Consider the following 19327-nt stretch of genomic DNA (forward strand, 5'->3'; position numbering starts at 1 on the left):
TCATCAAGATAGCAAATGTTCAAGAAATGGTTTTATTGACAAATCCAACAAGTGGTTCCATGCTAGAAAATTATTTCAAGTGGTATGACATCTACACGTGGTATCAATCATACAAGATGATGGTTCCACAAGTGATCCTCAACTTAAAGTGATCATCAAATGAAGAATGCATCTCTCACCAGTAAGAGCTCAAATTTATCAAGTGGATGACCCATGCTATGACATAGGGGGAGGTGCCCCACCAATTGGTATCAAGGCCAAGGATCCTACATGAGGTATCTCAAGGGCTACAAGCGGGTCACTCCAACAATCAAGTGATGTCTATAAAAAATACAAGATTCAAGCCTCAACCATCTACCCCAATGCAAGCCTTTGCATCAATGAGAAGCACATCTTTTATGGAAATTGATGAGAAAGGTGGAGAGATTGTGCAAAGATACGAAAGCTTGAGGGAGAGATTGACACGAAGTAGAAGTTGGACATGGACATGGACATGGACAAAGAGGGAGCAACATTGAAGAATGTGACAAAGAGGGAGCAACATTGAAGAATGTGTGGGGATCAAAATTCTTAGACAAGAGAAGCACACAAGTAGGGGGCAAGCTCATGAATTTGATTGATTGCATTTGATATGTGCATAGTCATATGATTGCTTGCATTGCATAAGTTTTTAAATTTGATATGCATGCTTGTGTGGTGTATGCTAGTTGTAGAATTTGATTGATGAAATGAGAACTAGCTTGCATAGGATGATAGCTAGACACTTGGTATGTTTTTTAAGTAATACTACAACCTTGCTAATAATGTTGATCTCATAGGGTTTCTAGTGTCTATGTTGTCTAGTTACACATGGTGCTAAGGATGGTGTTAAAAAGTGCACTCCGATTGGTATCATGCTTCAAAGGTTTATTCTATACACCTTAGCATCATTTGGTAGTAATTACTCTCCACAATTCAAATCTATGCATATGTGCGAGCTTCAAACCAAACACTCTAGCACATATGTAGGGGGAGCTAATACTATGAATTCGGGTTTGTGGTACTTGTCCAAAATCACTTACACATGGTAAAATTGCTTGGGCAAGCAATATGAATCCAAAAATGCTTAATTTCCATATCTTTGTAGAGTTGTCATCAATTACCAAAAAGGGGGAGATTGAAAGGTCCTTGTTTGGTTTTAATAATTGAGTGATAACCTAGGTGGACTAATTGTGTTTAATGTGAGATACACATGTATTAGTCCACAGGTACATGTGTGTGAGCAACATATGCATAGAGGTGAAAATGGCTCGGAGATGTTGCCAAGCTCACACATGTGATGAAGAAGCTCATTGCATATAAAACATGACATTGAGTCATGTGACCAAGGTGGAAAAGATCAAGACAAGGCTTCACTTGATGGGTCGGTTGCAAGTGTGAAGGGCAAGTTGAGTGATGACATGGCGCCGATGGATCGAAGCAACGATGAAGAGCAAGTAAAGTCAAGATCGATGAACCAAAACGGTCATGTGATGATATGATGTGGATCATATCATTTGTGATCATGTTGGTGCATGTGTTGCATCAACATTGGAGGAGATGGAATGGAATACGCAAGGCAAAGGTATATTTGTAGGGTATTTCATTTCACCGGTCATAGGTGTGTAGAGAAGTTGATGACCGGGTTTAGGATAGATGGCCGTACTATCAAGAGGGGCAAACTTGTTTGCATATCGGTCATCTAGTGTCACTTGAGCGATCTAACTTTGCATACGTGTTAGCATCGAGTGGCGTGGTGAATTGAGTGACTAATCCTTTAAAAAATGTTTGAAAAAATGCTAACATGCTTGCACATGATGGTGTATACTTGGTGGTGTTGGCACATTTGCAAAGGAAAAGAAGTTAGAGAATTTTTGGAGAAACTTGAGTTGGAAAAGAGGAGTGATGGTTCTTGATTTGGAATACTACTTTGATCCAATGTGATTTGGATCAAGTATGCATGTGGGATGTGTAGCCCTCTGCATAAGCTTTCCAAAATGTCCAAGATTATTGAAATCAGAGTTCGGAGCTAAGAGATATGGTCGTTTTAGCGTGAACGGTCAGTGACCAGACGCTCGACCGGACACGAGTCCGATCAGGACCTTTGAGTCGGGTCACAGAGTCTGATCAGTGTTATTGTGAGGGCTATTTTGGGGCTACGATCAGACACTGGCATTTGGGCATGACTTGACGCGCCTATGCCATTGTTCCAAGCCTAGAAATGCTGAGGGAGAGCGATCGGATGCTACAGCGAGTCTAGTCAGTGTTGAACGGACGCGTCCGATCGATGAAAAACCTCTCTGGAACCTCTCTGTTCGTGACCAAACGCTAGGTGATGGCAAGTCTGGTCAATCGACCGGACATGAAATTCATTTGCGCACGTTGGGAATCGTTGGCGCCCAACGGTAACATTCAAACGACTAGTATACATGGTGAGCATAGTGTGACCGGACTCTGGATCAGACTCTATGGTGAGTCCGGTCAGCGAGTCCGGTCAGTGCACAGAAATCAGGTGAAGGGGGTAACGGCTATTTTAGCCCTTGGGGCTATAAAAGGAGTGTGTGGACGGCCTTGGTACATGCTTAGCACCCTTGGGACTTAGTGTCCATGCTTGAGGAATGCTAGAAGAGTCTCTAACTCACTTGTGCTTGTAAGAGTGTGAATCGATTGCGAGTGAGTGATTCTAGTGCGATTGAATTATGAGATTGCATCGAGTGGCACTAGGTGTTCGAGTTGCAAGCTGGTGGTGCTTGTTACTCTTAGGGGTTGCCACCTCCTAGATGGTTTGGTGTTCTCCGTCGTGAAGCACGCAAGAAGATTGTGCGGTGCTCAGGAGAAAGATTTGTGAGGGGTACCATGCTCACCCTGCGGGAGCAGCGAAGAGCAACACTAGTAGAGCGTGTCATTGAGCAACCCTCACTTATGGGTAGGTTCTTGCAGTCCCCGATGTGCGGGCTTGGCAGCTGTTGCCAATTAGCCACCGAATCACCAAGTGAGCGGTTGACACAACGGGGCCATAGCTTGGTGGCAACCATGTGAACCTCGGGAGAAAATCACCGTGTCAACATTGTCTTCATCATCTTCTCGGTGGTTTGCATTACGCGCAACACAAGTTTGTATTATTTTCATTTGCATTATGCTTGTGTAGTTGCTCTTATAATTAGTTAGCTTATGTAACTTGCTAGTTACCTCCTTGCTTGTGTAGCATAGAAGTGACACCCTTGCGTGGCTAATTTGGTTTTAATAACCTTGTTAGTCACATTGCTTAGTTTGTGTAGCTAAGTAATTTGAGCTATCTAATTTGGCTTGTGTAGCCTTGTTATTGAGCATTGCTAGTGAGCTTAGGTGGCTTTGTGCTTTTGCTTACTAGATTGTGTAGGAGCTCCCCCGGTTGCCAAAGTACTAGTACATAGGTTTGTGTGACCTTACTCTAGAATTGATTAGGTGAGCTCTAACTAGTCCAGCACCTTTGTTGCCTAATTAGGATCTTCTCTAAGGTGCTTGTGAACTTAGATAGAGGGGTGTAGTCTTGGCTAGACCGATAGTATTAATTTCGTATTTGTTTTGGTTAGCCGGCGCAAATATTTTTAGAAAGGACTATTTACCCCCTCTAGTCCGTCATCTCTTGATAGTACGACCATCTATCCTAAACCTGGTCATGAACTTCTCTACATACCTATGACTAGTGAAATGAAATGCTCTATAAATATACTTTTGTCTTGCGTATTCCATTCCATCTCCTCCAATGTTGATGCAACACATGCACCAACGTGATCACAAATGATATGATCCACTTCATATCACCACATGACCGTATTGGTTCATCCATCTTGACTTCACTTGCTCTTCACCGTTGCCTCGATCCATCAGCGCCAAGTCATCACTCAACTTGCCCTCCATACTTGCAACCGGTTCTTGATCTTCTCCACCTTGGTCACATGACTCAATGCCATGTTTCATATGCAATAAGCTCCTTCATCATATGTGTGAGCTTTGCAACATCATCGAGCCATTTTCACCTCTATGGCATATGTTGCTCACACACATATACATGTGGACTAATCACCTATGTATCTCACATTAAACATAATTAGTCCACCAAGGTTGTCACTCAATTACCAAAACCAAACAATGATCTTTCAATGTTGCGCTGAAAGCGTATGTTGCAAGCCTATGTTTAAAGTGTTTCAGATGTTTTAGAGTTATGCTGCAAGTGTTTTATTTGGATGTTGTAAAAATAGATCTTGATATTGCATATGTTGTAAGTATTTCATATGTAGGTTGCAAGCATTTGTTTAAAAATATTTCATCTATTTCAAACGTATGCTGCAAGTGTACTGGATGTTGCATATGGTTCACACATGTTTCAAGCGTGTGTTCCAAATGTTTCAGTTGCTTCAGTCGTATGTTGCAGCAAGTGTTTAATCTGGATGTTGCATATGTTTCACACATATGTTGCAAAAGTATGTTCCAAAGGTTTCAGTTGTTTTAGTCGTATGTTGCATCAAGTGTTTTCATGTTGCAAGTGTTTCATTCATGTTTCAAGTGTATACTCTTGGATGGGACGGCCGAGTTTTGCGGCGCGCATCCGCAGGCGGGGTGCAAGCGCTCGGAGGAGGCGCAGGCGCAAGTGGTCCTCGTGTGCGCGATACGAAGAGGGCGCAGGCGGTCTCCACGTGCATGCGCGCGGGAAGTGGAGGGGGCGCAGGCGGTCCCCGCATGTATGTGAGCGTGTGAAACGGAGCAAGCTCGAGTGGTCCCCGTGTACGCGTGGGCATGTGCGAGCAAATCGTTGGCGGCAGCGTTTCCCGCGGGCACGCGTGACAGAGGAGGCGCAGATGTCCGTCCAGATGTTCGGGTGCTAGTATCTCCGCTCCTGTTTCGCCAACAATATTCGGGTCCAACTTGTCGGACCCAAGCCAAGCTCAGACCAAGTAATTATAGGTATGGGTTTGTGCATAAATCTGTGATTAGATTGAACTTCATGGATTACTAATATAATCCACACAAATGCATAATCCGCACAAATTAAACCCATTTATGGGTTCACGGATAAACCCGCTTACATTCGGGCAAGGCAACCACCCTCTCTTGACTGCGGCCCAATTTTCAATTCCCTCGCATACTTGCAGCCTACGAGTATGTAGCGATTTTGGTCCATGTAAAAGCTTATTGATTCCACACTAATGTAGGCCCATTATGAGAAATTCTCTTCTTTTTTCTTCCTTTATCTCCTTTTCATTTTCCACTATTACATAAATTTTATTTATTTATATTTTTTCTTTTTTCTTCATAGTTTCATTTTTTTATTTATTTTGTTTTATTATTTTTCTTCGTCTTCTTACTCCCAGGCTTAAGAATTATTCTTGTGCATATAAATGTTATTCTTCTAAATGATGACATATATTATTACTATTTTAAATTTAGTTATTTTATTTATTTATTTTATTCTAATTAATTTGTTAAGCTTGACCGCAATATTATTCTCTTAACTTGAAATATTATCAACTTCAATCCGAAATATTATTCTCCTAAATCTTGAATATTATTCTTTTAGACTAAAAGTAATCTTCACTGAAATGATCACACATCTCGCAATTCGCCTACAAAATAAGACACTAGAAATTTTTTTCGTGTATAATTAGGCTATGCTTGATGTGTTAGAGGTATATATACGTATGGTTAGGCATAAAAGATAGAATCCTATAGAGATATATAGATACGTATGGTTAGGCATAAAAGAGGTAGAATCCTAGAGATATATAGATTTAGACCTTGTAAGACTTGTACTATACTGCAAGAATCCTACTAAGTCACATACTAAAGTCCAACTATAACATATACTAATCACTACTAAAGAATTGAACATTATTGCTGGCTTCATCACTGCCAAATTTTAAAAACCCGACAGTGATAGACCATCACTGTCGGTTTTTGGCTAAAATCGATAATGATAGGACCAACCGACACTGATATTCAGGTATTCACTGTCGGTTCATATCATTGTCGGTTTTAGCCAAGAACCGGTAGTGATATTGGGTCATCATTTCCGGTTTTAGCCAAGAACCGACACTAATACTATCACTGTCGGTTCGTGGCTTTAACCGATAGTGATATGCTGAAAGAAAACTTCATAAGTTTCTCATATAATGTCCGATAAAGATGAACTTTATATCAAAGTTATAGTACTCGACGAGATCTACAACTTTATAGTTTAAACTTTTTTAGTTTAAGATCGTTTGGATGTCCAAATATTTTCATTTGAAATAATCTATCTAACTAAAATTACGTTTGATTTCTAAAATTTAAAATTTGAATTTTTCAAACGGGCTCAGATGGAGAAACGCCCAAAACAAAAGTTGTAGATCTCGAAAAGTTATGCAACTTTTTAGTTGAAAATATTTTCATTTGAGATCATTTACTACTTAAAAATATTGTTTAAAATAAAATTTTCAAATTATTAAATAACTCTGATTTCTCTTTTTAATCTCTGTCTAATACTTATAACTAGTCTTTCTCTCTCGTCCTAACTTCAAATTTGATGATTTTTTTCTAAAAATTTCTAAAATCATGCTCTATCAATTTATTATGTTCTTACCACTATTATTTTATCTATCTTTTCATGTGACTGTGTTTTATCTATTTGAATTTTGAATTTCAAAAAATAGCAACTTCAAACGTTATTTTGGAACACTAAATGATTTTAGCTGAAAAAATTATGAACATAGAAGTTGTAGAACTTATCAAGATCTACAACTTTTATTTTAGTTATTTCTTCATTCGATAAAGTGGTAATAACATTGTTCACAAAATTTACATATCTCTTATAGTTTCATAAACAGTAAAGGGATATGTAACATTTGTGAACAATATTACTACCACTATGTCGGATGAATAAATGATCAAATGACCGAAATAAAAGGTGTAGATCTCGAAAAGTTATGAAACTCTGTAGTTGACAACTTTTTGATTTGAAATCATCTTGTCAATGAAAATTATGTTTGAATTTCTAAAATTTGAAATTTAAATTTTATAAACGACCTCGGATGGAGAAACTACCAAAATGAAAGTTGTAGATCCCAAAAAATTATGAAACTTTGTAGTTGACAACTTTTTATTTGAAACCATCTTATCAAGGAAAACTACGTTTGAATTTCAAAAAAAAATTTAAAATTTGAATTTTTTAAACGACCCGGATGGACAAACAGCAAAAACAAATTTTGTAGATCTCAAAAAGTTATGAAACTTTGTAGTTGATAATTTTTTGATTTGAAATCTTGTCATGAAAAACTACGTATGAATTTCTTAAATTTGAAATTTAAATTTTGTAAACGACCTCAGATGGAGAAACTACCAAAATGAAAGTTGTAGATCTCAAAAAGTTACAAAACTTTGTAGTTGGCAACTTTTTCATTGGAATTCGTTTTGTATCCTAAATACTCATTTCAAAATTAGATGAACATAAAATGGCTAGGACGAAAATCTTATTTGGACATAAACAGCTTGCAGGTGGAGTGGTTAGGGGCCGAAGACGCGAAGCAAGACGACAGGGGTTCGAGCATCGGTGGCCGCGAAGCACGCGTTTTTCGGGCGAAAATCGCTTGCCTTGTGACTTACGACGCGCGACCGCGTGGCTGTCCATTGGGGCCTCTCCTGTTATTAAAAAAATCCTATTTTTTCAATGATTTTTTTGGCTTTCCTAAAAACCACATCACTGCGAGTTCACATCATTGTCGGTTCATAAGAACCGACAGTGATGTCAATCGCTCATCACTGTCGGTTCAAAATCCGGCAGTGAAGGATTTTTTTGAACTGACAGTGATGTTAAGATCTGGGGTAGTAAATTGTATCGACTATGTAATGAACATAGTCGGCCACATAAGGGCTTAAGCTATTCCAAATCCAATTATTTCTATATGTTGGTACTTATTAAAATGCAGAGTGCTTTTGGTTTGGTCACCAAATGACAGAAAAGTTGGAAATCACCTAGACATTTCGAATGCACCCTGTTGTACATATAATTTCAAGTACAAAATTTGCATAGCAAGATTAATCGTGTTCTTCTACCCAATGCTAAATTGGAACTATTTCATTTGTATTGCAAAATGTTATATGAAAAGGAAAGGGAAAGGCAGAAAAATGTTATCATTTTATTTTTTATAATTCAACTTTGACAGATCTCCTAATACATTCTGATTTCGATGTTAAAACTGTGGTGCAACGTAAAAGATATGTTTAATTTTTACCAAGATCTAGATTTGGTGCACAAACTGAAAAAGTTTGTTCGTTTTATTATGAAAGGAATCGATCCAGAAAACTGAATGCATGATCTTTGTTCGAAAACTGAATGCAGATCTTCGTTTTATTATGCAACGTAAAAGATATGTTTAACTATCTTTATTTAATTCCGCAAAAAAATATGATTTGATATGATTAATATATCTTAGAAAAATCATATCTTTTTTGCGGTATTAAAAGAAGATAATGTTTATATGAAAATTATAGATCTCGACGAGATCTATAACTTTCTAGTTTTGAGTTTTTCCATTTGAAGTCGTTAAGATACTAAAAAAATTAATGTCATATTTAGACTTAAGGGTATTTTCGACTTTTCACACCTGCAGTTGACACCGTTAGAGCCTAATCTGACAGCAGTGCCATTGAGGGCAAAAAAAAGTTGGAGCAGCGGCGCTGAAGTCCGCTGAACTTTTTCGATGACTCACAGGGATTGCGATCTTTTTTAATGGCTCACAAGCAATTCCTCCCAATACGTTCCTCATTTGATGGCCCAATTATCATGACACAAATTTAATGCAGTGGTGAGGGCCCATATGCCTTGGGCCAAAAGAATTACTAGCCCATTGGAAATTTAACTTATGTTCATAAACCATTTTTTATTGCTAAAACCAAGTCACTTTTTGGAAAAACTTTTGAAATAGGGTGTTGCCAATTTATTTCCTGAAAATTAAAATTTACCGACTTGTTTTCAGCTTTTCCGATGAAATAAAACAAAAGCCCAACTTTGATTACCAAATGCTTGATAAGCAAATTGAGATCGACGTGTACAAGATTGCAACAGCTTGTAGTCTGCCAACTCTAAACTATTAGACCCATTCAGTTAAACATCGAATTTGTTTGTCTAACAAATTATTGTGTGTTCTGCGTGTGAAGCACACACATTGTCCAGGCAAGCGAGGCAGTGAGGTCAAACTTTCAACCCCCTATTTTGACCGCAGCTAACGTCCGTACCATTCACACCAAAGAACATCATCATCACAATTCACAAGTATCATTTAGGCGCCTCAGCCCTACACAAAGACTTATATGCAACAATGTTTTTGATTCGTGCTGTTACTGGTCTAACTTTTACTGCTCCCTCTAGTAAGAAAAGGATGGTGCCTTTTTCTCTGAGCCAATAGGATGCTATTCTAGTCTGCTGAACTCTAGAACCATATTTTCAAATGTGGGAGACTCAAATCAGTGGAGTATTTAATTGTACTAATTTATATGCACGTGCGGCATGCACGTGTCTTAAAAATTTTCTTCTAGCGAAGAAATAACAAGTAAACATATAAAAATTTCCATGGTCCAGACATTATAATGTGAAAATTTCCAGGATCTATGATTGTGAAAATTCAATGCGAATCAATATTCATTACAAACATATGGTCCCGTTCGGCTTGCTGAAACTTGGCTGAAAATGGCTGAAAAACACTGTTCTGGCTGAATTATTGTGAGAGAAAAACACTGTTCCGGCTGAAAAAAAAACAAGCCGAACAAATCGGTTTCTGAGTAAACCGAACGGAGCCATAGATATATTATAACGTAGTGTTACTCTGATACATTTTACAAAGAAACATAAATCATACATTTCATTCAGAAGAGATTAATAATTCTAACCCTATAGTTCATACAGAAAAGTAAAAACATGCGATATCGTTTATTTAATGGCATGCCAAATTTGACATCTTCTTTGTCTTCTCTAAAATTAATCTTTCCTTTCAACTTCTCCAAAATGATCCACCACCTCTCTCTCCTCTTCACAAAATAAGTTGTCCACCTGTACGCAGTGATATTACTTTCTAATTTCTTCTTCCGCGCTCCTGTTGAAGCCACAGGCTTATGTTGAAAGCTGGCACAAAACCCACAACTAATGCACAGCTCAAATGTACTATGTTAGTACAAAGTAAAAAAAAAGGCAGATCACTTGTATACACTCAAATGCTGCCAATATTCTGCCCAAATATTTTTTTACTACCAAATGGTTTACACAAGTAATCACAAAATAACTTAAACTTCAAACGGAGTAAATCAAACTAATTATTGTCCATGTGGGTATCTTCTCAACTCGTCTAGGTTCACATTCTTATTAGCTCACTGCATGTAAAAAAACATGATCTATCGTATTATGAACACTCGACCACACCAAATAAGACTTTTTCTTTCTTTCTCACAAACTCAATCTAATAATGAACGCAATGCAATACTCTACAGTACCTTTGCTGCCAAATGTATCAGCTCCTTTTTGGCCATCAACGATAGCAAAACTAAAAACATGCTAATCCAAGTCATGTATGGCAGTGGAGCATGCAAAATTAAATTGAAGATGCAAAAGCTTGAATTGAAGCATCCAATAGGATTCACACACCTGTCATAAGGCAGATCACTTGTATACACTCAAATGCTGCCAATATTCTGCCCAAATATTTTTTTTTACTACCAAATGGTTGACACAAGTAATCACAAATAACTTAAACATCAAACGGAGTAAATCAAACTAATTATTATCCGTGTGGGTATCTTCTCAACTCGTCTAAGTTCACATTCTTATTAGCTCACTGCATGCGACACGCACGTGTTTCTAAAAAGTATTTCAAATGCAATGGAAGTGTTAATTGAATTGTCGATATACAATAAAGGTAGATGGCAAGTGCTTGATCGATTTGATCGGGTCAGGAGGTGGAAATCGTTTGTTCGTTAGGATGCCTCAACTGCATATATCGCTGCACTTTGACTTGACACCCTTTTAAATGGCTCGTGTTGTCCCTATCTTATTCTATTTTCATACTTTTTTCAATCCATTCTTGTATGGGTGGATAACCCGTCGTAGTCTTAGTTGTGCTACCGGAGACTATAGGGGGATCGGAGAAGAGAGCAGTCGTCTTGGAGTGAGCTTACTATTTATCTGGACAGTAATAGCTGAAGACGCATACGCAGTCCGGTAAGTGGTGCGTCAGTGCGCGGATCAGATTCTTGGCACGTTCCTTGGACCTTTCGAAGTAGTGTACGTTCTGACTGGCCTCTGGATCGATCGATTACTCGTTCAGCGCTCCGGCATCATGGATGTTACCGAAAGCAAACCATATTTTAATCCCTCCAAGGTAATTCTACGCCTCCATGAACTATCGCTAACCAACCGCAACGCAGCAGAAGATTTCGTTGAAATCAGGTGGCCGGATTGTTAATTGTTTTACCTTGCGCCCCTCGATTCAGAACTGATGGAGCCTCATCCGATTCTTCTCGAGGAACTCCATGTTCGTCTCCGGGTACGGCTCAGGGCAAAGGTACCTTAGCGCGCTAGAACGTTTCAGAACGCCGCACGAGCACGCGGCAACTTTCGCGGTAATTCGAGAGAAGGCGCAGCGTGGGGGAGCGAAAGAGACGCTTACACGATGGAGCGGAGGTTGAGGGACTGGAGGTATCTGGGAAGCCAGAGCGGAAGATGCCGTCGTCGACCATGGCGAAGTTGAGCGGCGGCACGAGCGCCGCCTCGTTGCACGCCGCCGCCGGCGGGAGCGGCGGGGCAAGGGGCAGATGCTTGGGGGCGGAAGATGCCGTCGTCGACCATGGCGAAGTTGAGCGGCGGCACGAGCGCCGCCTCGTTGCACGCCGCCGGCGGCGGGAGCGGCGGGGGCAAGGGGCAGATCCTTGGGGGCTTCTCGTGCTTCCACAGGCCCAGGCCGCTCATCTCCATGGCCGCGCCTCGTCTTCCGCCGCCATGGGGGGATTGACTCACTCGACCGGGAATCCGGGATGTGTGGTGGACTTCGGGAGCGTGGAGGCGGAACCGCCGAAGGGAGCGCGATCGCCTTGCTCGGAGTCGGCGTTTGATCGATCCGAAGAGAAGGTTTGCGAAGCAGATGGGTGATGCGGTTGATGGTGGTGGTGCGGGCCGCGGCTATGGGGTTTGTTGCCGTGGTGCCGGGCGGCGAATCGAGGTGAACTCGGCGGTTTCCGATTTTCTGGATCATGGTTGAACTCGGCGGTTTCCTATTTTCTCGATTCGAAAAAGGAAGTACACGCGAGCGCGGGTACCGTGGGCGGGTAGACTTCTTGACGGTGAAAAAAAACAATCTAACGCAAGGCGCACAAGACACAGATACGGTATGTCAATCAGCTCGCTCGTAGCTATTTTTCTCTCACAATAAATCAGTATTAGTCGAACTTATTAGTCTAAAAACCAACCAGCGAACAGGCTCAATGTAAAGAGTTGCCAACCTGTTTCTAACCAGGTCCGCTTGTCAGATTAGATCTGAGAGACAAGAAGCAAGGTGGGTACAAAATATTTAGGTGAGAGCCTATTTCTAATTAGTTCGCTTCTCTATAGCATATATATAGATTACTGATCGAATATTTAATTTTATTACTGAGCCTCATAGGTAAATTATATAGGAGTATATTGTAGTCTCCCTTAGTGCTAAGATGCTATAATTACAAAAAAAAACACACATAATCTACCATATACGAAGATATCTCAAAATAACTGTAGCCGATTTCTATTTCCACATTTGAGACTGACAACTACTCTATCCGTTCCAAAATAAGTGTGGTTTTTGCTTTCTAACGAGTCAAATGCTTTTAACTTTAACCAAATATATAAAAAAATATATTAATATTTATAGTACATAATTGATATCGGCAGATAGATCATTGAATCTATTTTTATAGTAAGCTTATTTGAATATATAAATGTTGCTGATATTTTTGACAAATCTAGTCAAACTTAAAAAAGATTGGTCAGTACGAATACTATAGTGACAATTATTTTTGGACGGAGAGAGTAGTCGGTACTCTCACGTTGTCACAACGAATGCGTGCTTATACACAGCATAATTTAGCTCGGTAGTCGCTAGGTTCTATGTGTAGAGCTCATGTCTGTAAACGTTTAGCCGTTCGCTTGGCTGGTCTGGAAACCAGCCAGCTGGTTTCTCCTCACAGCGGTACTATTCATCAACCAGCCGCTATAGTATTTCTCTCTCACATAACCAGTCGCTACAGTGTTTTGGCTTCTTTTTTCAGACAAGCGAACGGGGCCAAAAACACATCGCGAACTACAGGACGATGCAGGATGTCTTCGTGGCAATTGTGTGTGGGAGCCTCTTTGGGTTTGTGAGTTTGTCTATGTTAATTTTTGTCCTGTTTAAGTTTGAAGTAAATCCCCACCAAATCTTCCTCCCCTAAAATCGGAAAGTGATTTGTGGTGGACCCCCAAGTTCGGCGGTCAACCAGTGTTCAGACTACAGAGTAGTAGAGTTTGACAGGAAATGGTCAGCATACTGCATCTGTTGCCGTCCCCTGTAGACTATTGAATTGTGCTTGTCCGGTGCTGAAAACTAGCTACTGTGCAGTCTACAGCATTGACCGTTTGGCGTTCGCTGCTTTGCTTGGAACGCAGCGTGTTGACAGTGGGCCGCCGCACGGATCCGTCACTGGTGGGGTGGGGTGTGGCTCTCCGGGACACGTCAGGGTAGCCAGCCGGCCCGCGAATAGTTGACACACGGCCTTGGTTGACTTTTCACGGCCGCGGGCCCGCGATACAAATCACACATTTAATTTTAGACATGTGCCCAATAAATCACTACTCTGATTTTTGTTCGATTTTGTTTCTTCAATCATTTCAGTTGCTCTAATCCACCATTGAATAATTTAGTTTTTGTTTCTCCACATACGAGATTTTTTTTTCTCTCTCGAAAGATCCGGCATTTCTCCGGCATATAAGAGGAATCACAAGTTCTTCAGCGTTTTTCCACGTACGAGTTGAGTTTAAAGTTCAAAATCTTGTGAATCAGTGTAGTGCGTTATTTTGTCACGCTAGGTACGCTTTCACAGCCAAATGGATCAGACGTGAAAAATGATTTTGTCCGGGTTAAAAATTAAAATATTGCCTAAAATTGTTATAGAAATAAAAGAATAGGTTGCACGTTTTTTTATTTGTTCAAGTTCATGCAGAAACACGCAACTGCAAATCTGTTATGAACTCGAAAAACATGGTGCTTGGAAAATTCTCTTTTTTAGAGAGAGGGGGGGGGGGGGGGGGGGGGTGGGGGGGGGGGCGTTTGGAAAATTTCAATCATGCGCGAAATAGAAAATGGCACAAAAAAAAAGGTGGAAGACCGCGTCACATTTTACACGCGGCCATCTCGAGTCGCCGGTCTCGCCGCTACGTACGCACTGGCGCAACTAGTCCCTCTCGAGCCGCCAACAAAACTTCGGTCCACCAAGAAGCCGCCGTACTTGCCGCGTCCCGCGTGCGCCGCGCCCCAGTACCCTGTACCCATGCCGTTCTCCTGCTTCCCCGGCGGCGCCCGAGGTGGCGATGCGTCCGCGGCGCCGCCATCCTCCTCGGCGACGTCCGTCTACTGGACCCACCTCGGCGGCGTCACGCTGACGTGGTCCCGCGCTCCGATCGGCCTCCTCCTGGCCGCGGAGCTCCGCCTCGCCGGGGACGACGGCGACACCGCGCCAGCGCGGTTCGCGTTCCGGCCGTGGCTCCCGTGGCGGCGGCGCGGGTCGAAGCGGTTCTCCGCGCCGGGCGGCCGCGCCGTCAAGTTCTCGTGGGACCTGTCGCGCGCGCGCTTCGCCGCCACGGGACGCCGGCCGGAGCCCGTGTCCCGGTATTCCCTGCACGTCACGGTGGACGGCGAGCTCGCGCTGGCCGTAGGAGACCACGCGCTGCCCCTCGCGTCGTTGTCCGCGGGGCTCCTCCTCTCCCGCCGGGAGAACGCCGTCGCCGACGACGGCCGAGGCGAGGCCTACTCGACCACCGTCAGCGTCGCGGGCGAGAGGCACGACGTGTCGCTCGCCGTGGAGGGATCCACCATGTGGGTCGCCATCGACGGCGAGAAGGCCCTCCAGGTGCGCCGGCTCCAGTGGAAGTTCCGCGGCAGCGAGAGGCTGGACCTCCCGAGCGGCCGCCGCATCCGCGTCACGTGGGACCTCCACGGCTGGCTCTTCTGCCCGGACGCGGCCGCCGTCTTCGTCCTCCGCTTCGAAACCTCTGACGCGGACGACAAGGACGACGTGGACGAGGACGACGACGGCGCCAGCCCGCACGTAGTGAGGCAGAGTTCTTTCAATTTCAGGAACCACCACGCACACGGCGGCGGCGGTGGCGGCGAGAGCTGGTACAGAAGCGACAGCGATAGGAGTGGGTGGAGGCGCGGCCCGTTCAGGTCGGGCTCAGACACATCGCCGTCGGTGTCGGTGGCGTCGACGTCGGCGGCGGCGTCGGGCGGCAGCGTGGCCACGGTGTCGGAGTGGGCGGCCGCGGAGGAGGCGGCGGCGCTGAAGGACGGCGGTGGGTTCTCCCTCGTCGTCCAGCTCTGGAAGAAGAGGAGATAGTGGTAAGTGCGTCGCCACTCGCCAATCCATTGCACTGCCTGCCTAGCATTGCTTGGAAGAAGATCGATCGATCTCGCTCGTGCTTGGAATTTGGAAAGCCAATGCATGTCGGAGCGGAGAGGAAAGATTTTGTCAAACTGGATGATCAATCTGCGAGTAAAGTTTTTGATCTGCCGTGCTTTCTGTATGCGACTCGGTCCATAAAAGGGCAACGAATTCAAAACATGGCGATTTGATCTGATTCTCATTTGCCTATTTAATTCAACTGAGATTATATGTATAAATGAGCTATCACGGGCACACTTCGAGTTTATAGCAAAATGGAATGGATATTGTTTGTGATACAGCTCTAAAACCTTCAGCCATAAGTCGTTTCTAGCAGTGCATTAGCTTTGTTATTTGGATTACCCTTGACTCCGTCACAACTCACAAGCACAAGTTGTGCTGTGACTGAGAAAAGGTCAAGAGCCACGACTGGTGCATTAGCGGCGCGTTGCTCTAATTGCAAATTAAAAATTAAATTTCCCCTCTCGCTCATTTGCCCATGCCTGATTCACCCTTCTCTTGTCTTTATTATACTTCATTATCCGTCTAAAATAAATCAATTTCTAAAATCACCGCAAGTCAAACTATTTTAATTGAACAATTTTTTTAGGAAAGAATAACAACATCTATGACATAAATAGGTATACTATGAAAGTATATTTCATAATATATCTAGCGATGGTAATTTGGTGCCATAAATATTGGTGTTCTTTTCTATAAAATTTAATCTTACTTAAAATAGTTTGATTTTGACCTTTTTATCATTTTAGGTACCGAGAGATACCTAAATTACAACTTGGATTTTGGTACATAGTGGAAACAATTATCCTAAATTGCAAGTAGAGATGATTCCAAGCGACACCATGAATGGCTGAGCTTATAAGAATAGTGGAGGTGGTTTTAGAGTTCTGAGTTCTGAGTTCTGAGGTTCTCTAATATCTTCTAGTAGATTAAAAGAGGCCCGATAAGACAATAAGTAGCCTAGTTGTGGCTATGGGTGCAAGGGAGCTGCGATGAGGCAGCACACCCCTAGCTATGGGCAGTGTCTGAGGCAGGGGTGAGAGGAAGTTAATGGCATGTTCGTTTGTCTGAATTCTGGAGGATTCTGGATGGTTTGGAGGAATGTTGGATGAATTTGTGAGAGAAAAACACTGTTTTGGATGAAAAAAATAAGCGGATCAAGCCGGATTTAAGGACACGCGAACGGAGCGTGTGGGATGGGTAGTGAGCACAATTCTAGTGGAGGAGCTTGTAAGCTAAATTAAATATATTAATAGATAAATTAATGCATATGTGAAGGCCGGGTCTGGTGCAAGTGGTAGTCTTATCATCTGTGACCGGAAGGTTCCGGATTTGAGTTGCGGTATCCTCGCATTGCATAGGCGAGGGTAAGGCTTGCCACTAACACCCTTCCCCAGCCCCCGCACAGAGCGGGAGCTCTCTGCACTGGGTACGCCCTTTTTTTACAAATTAATGCATATGCAGTCTACTATATGTTACCTGATGAGTGTAAGCTGTTGCAAAATGAACTCCCACTAATTGTCATTTGTCCTTCTTAAGCAGAACAAGAGAGCTAAATAGACGTACTAAAGTAAATATAAGTGAAATATTACAATGCAGTTGCGTGCAACACAGGGGAAACAACAGCAGTACTCATTTGAAGCGGCCAGATGAGCTAAACACAAATGCTAATTAAGTTTTGTAATAATGCGTTGAAATATACTCCTAGCATCATCAGGATGGAAGCAGCTAGAATAAAAAAGAAGCTAATGCAAGTTTAGTCGTGGCGTAGATGAATGTATGTAGCTAGACCATGCAGTGATGCAGATGTGTGTGCATAGTTGCAAATTTCAAGTGTGCATACATGCTACTCAAGACACAGGCTCTCTTTGCAAATCTATTTCGAGCAAGGGGAGCCGGCGCCCAGGATGGCCTAACGTGGCTCCACCAGTGGAACCAGGGATGAGAGGAAGTTAAACGTAGGAGTAGAGAGTGTGTTGTTGTGGCACCTATGCCTATAGAGAAGGTACTGAATCGAGGAAAAAGAGAAGACACCAGCTATTGGATGGAGAATCAAGGGCTCGTATTGGTTGTGTGATGAAAACTTCATTTTTGAGACACCTGAAATATAATACTTTTTTAGTTGAAAATGTTGATCCAATCGCCCATAAATACTAGGGGTCTTAGGATTTTTAGGTCAATTTAAGGGAGGTAAGGAAAGTCAAATGTACCCCCACATCAAAGTAAAGTGTACAATCTTTGATTTGATTGGCCCAAATATGAGGAAAGAAAGAGGTAGGAGAGATACATTATACTTAGGGTCCGTTTGGTTGGGCTTTTGGCAAAAGCCTGCCAAAAGCCCAATCAAAGGGGCTGCTTTTCTAGGCGGCTTTTTTCAGAAGCAGCAGCTTTTTCGTAGTACACTTTTGAAAGCTGGTTTGATCCTGCTTTTGGCTTTTGGCTTTTGGCTTTCTGCTTTTCGAAATTGGTGGAATAAAAAGTTCTTCCATAGTTGTTTCAAGAGAGATAAAGATAAAATGTATATTTTATACTTGTTTAACCAAACAGCTTTCAGCTTTTCTACCGCTCACAGCCCACAGTAGCTTTCTCACAACTCATAGCCCACAGCAGCTTTTTCTCACAGCCACAGCTCAACCAAACACACCCTATAATTAGTGATGAAGGAGCCTTCCCATTACATTCATGGGGGCAAACTTCAATCATCTCTTATCCTATTTGGAAGCAAGTACCTCTCTACTACCAAGAGTACCTACTGCATCATCCAAAACACGGCACCTGTCGGAAGCTTTTCCGTGAATGAATACTGCATCATCCAAAACACGGCACCTGTCGGAAGCTTTTCCGTGAATGAAGCGTAAAAAGACACTGTTTATTGTTGTTTTTTCCTCCAAAATGTCGCTCGCGGTCGCAGTTTGCTAGTGATGGCGTATTACGTGCGATCGCCGTCATCTGTGATTAGTAAAATTCACTTCCGCGTATAGAGATAGAGATGTCGACACTCTACGTCAAAGATTTTAAAAAATTTTGGCTGTACACACTCAACAGCGACATATACCCTTTTCTGGCTTTCTCGAACGACAGTCGACAGAGATGCCGCCGGCTGCATGCATATGCACCGCGTCGATATTCAAATCCGATGGTCCGTTCCACGGGTCCTCCAGTCCCGGGCAAAACAACAAACAGCATGCTCAGTTGGCTGGCGTGTCATTGCTGGTTCGTGAAGAGGTACTGCTGGCTGGTTTGTGTGAGAGAAAAATACTATTCTGGTTGAAAATTTACGTTCGTTTACGACAAGCCACAGCCAAACGAACGGGCTGAAAACCCAACCCCTATTTTGATCTGCAACGCCGTACGTATGGTGTGGTATTATTGTATGATCCACAGTCCGCAGAGGGCGACCTCCTATTTTGTTTGAAAAAGCCTCCATGACTTCCTCCTCCGGTCTGACCACGCTGAGGCGGCGAGAGTGAACGCACGATCGGACCGTCGCCCTGGATTTTTTACATCTTGGTCCTTTTTTTGAAAGTTTATCACAAATAGACCCCTGGCGAAAAGAATTCAGAAAATGGACCCTTAGCTCAGCGCCATTGATGTGGCGCCGAGCTAGGCGCTAGCGTCTCTG

At 42.6% G+C, this 19327-nt stretch overlaps 2 protein-coding genes across 4 annotated transcripts; one reads left to right on the plus strand and one right to left on the minus strand.

Moving 5' to 3' along the window:
• Positions 1 to 9827: 9827 nt before the first annotated feature.
• On the minus strand, positions 9828 to 12223 carry LOC136522704 (probable tyrosine-protein phosphatase DSP2). Of its 3 annotated transcripts, none has more exons than XM_066516517.1 (2): positions 11688 to 12223; positions 9828 to 10121 (listed from the first exon to the last, which is right to left on the minus strand). In XM_066516517.1, the coding sequence occupies exons 1-2, from the start codon at positions 11990 to 11992 to the stop codon at positions 10094 to 10096; spliced, it is 333 nt and encodes a 110-aa protein (XP_066372614.1). In that variant the 5' UTR covers positions 11993 to 12223; the 3' UTR covers positions 9828 to 10093. The 3 variants fall into 3 exon arrangements, with proteins under 3 accessions (XP_066372614.1, XP_066372613.1, XP_066372612.1); XM_066516516.1 differs by having other exon boundaries at positions 9828 to 10713; XM_066516515.1 differs by having other exon boundaries at positions 9828 to 11586.
• A 2264-nt stretch (positions 12224 to 14487) lies between these two features.
• LOC136522858 (uncharacterized) lies at positions 14488 to 15928 on the plus strand. The gene has a single exon (XM_066516653.1). It carries the CDS (start codon positions 14575 to 14577, stop codon positions 15637 to 15639), a length of 1065 nt encoding a protein of 354 aa, XP_066372750.1. The 5' UTR covers positions 14488 to 14574; the 3' UTR covers positions 15640 to 15928.
• The last annotated feature ends 3399 nt before the right edge of the window (positions 15929 to 19327 follow it).

This window comes from Miscanthus floridulus, chromosome 18, assembly GCF_019320115.1.
Source record: "Miscanthus floridulus cultivar M001 chromosome 18, ASM1932011v1, whole genome shotgun sequence".
In the NCBI taxonomy this organism is placed as follows: domain Eukaryota; kingdom Viridiplantae; phylum Streptophyta; class Magnoliopsida; order Poales; family Poaceae; genus Miscanthus; species Miscanthus floridulus.

Bases quoted from the DNA above. Each gene is read 5' to 3' on its own strand.
- LOC136522704 (XM_066516515.1), bottom strand. From the start codon at position 11,992: ATGGAGATGAGCGGCCTGGGCCTGTGGAAGCACGAGAAGCCCCCAAGG. The intron at 11,587-11,687 runs GTAAGCGTCTCT...TAGCGCGCTAAG, and splicing joins CTCAACCTCCGCTCCATCGT to GTACCTTTGCCCTGAGCCGT.
- LOC136522858 (XM_066516653.1), top strand. From the start codon at position 14,575: ATGCCGTTCTCCTGCTTCCCCGGCGGCGCCCGAGGTGGCGATGCGTCC.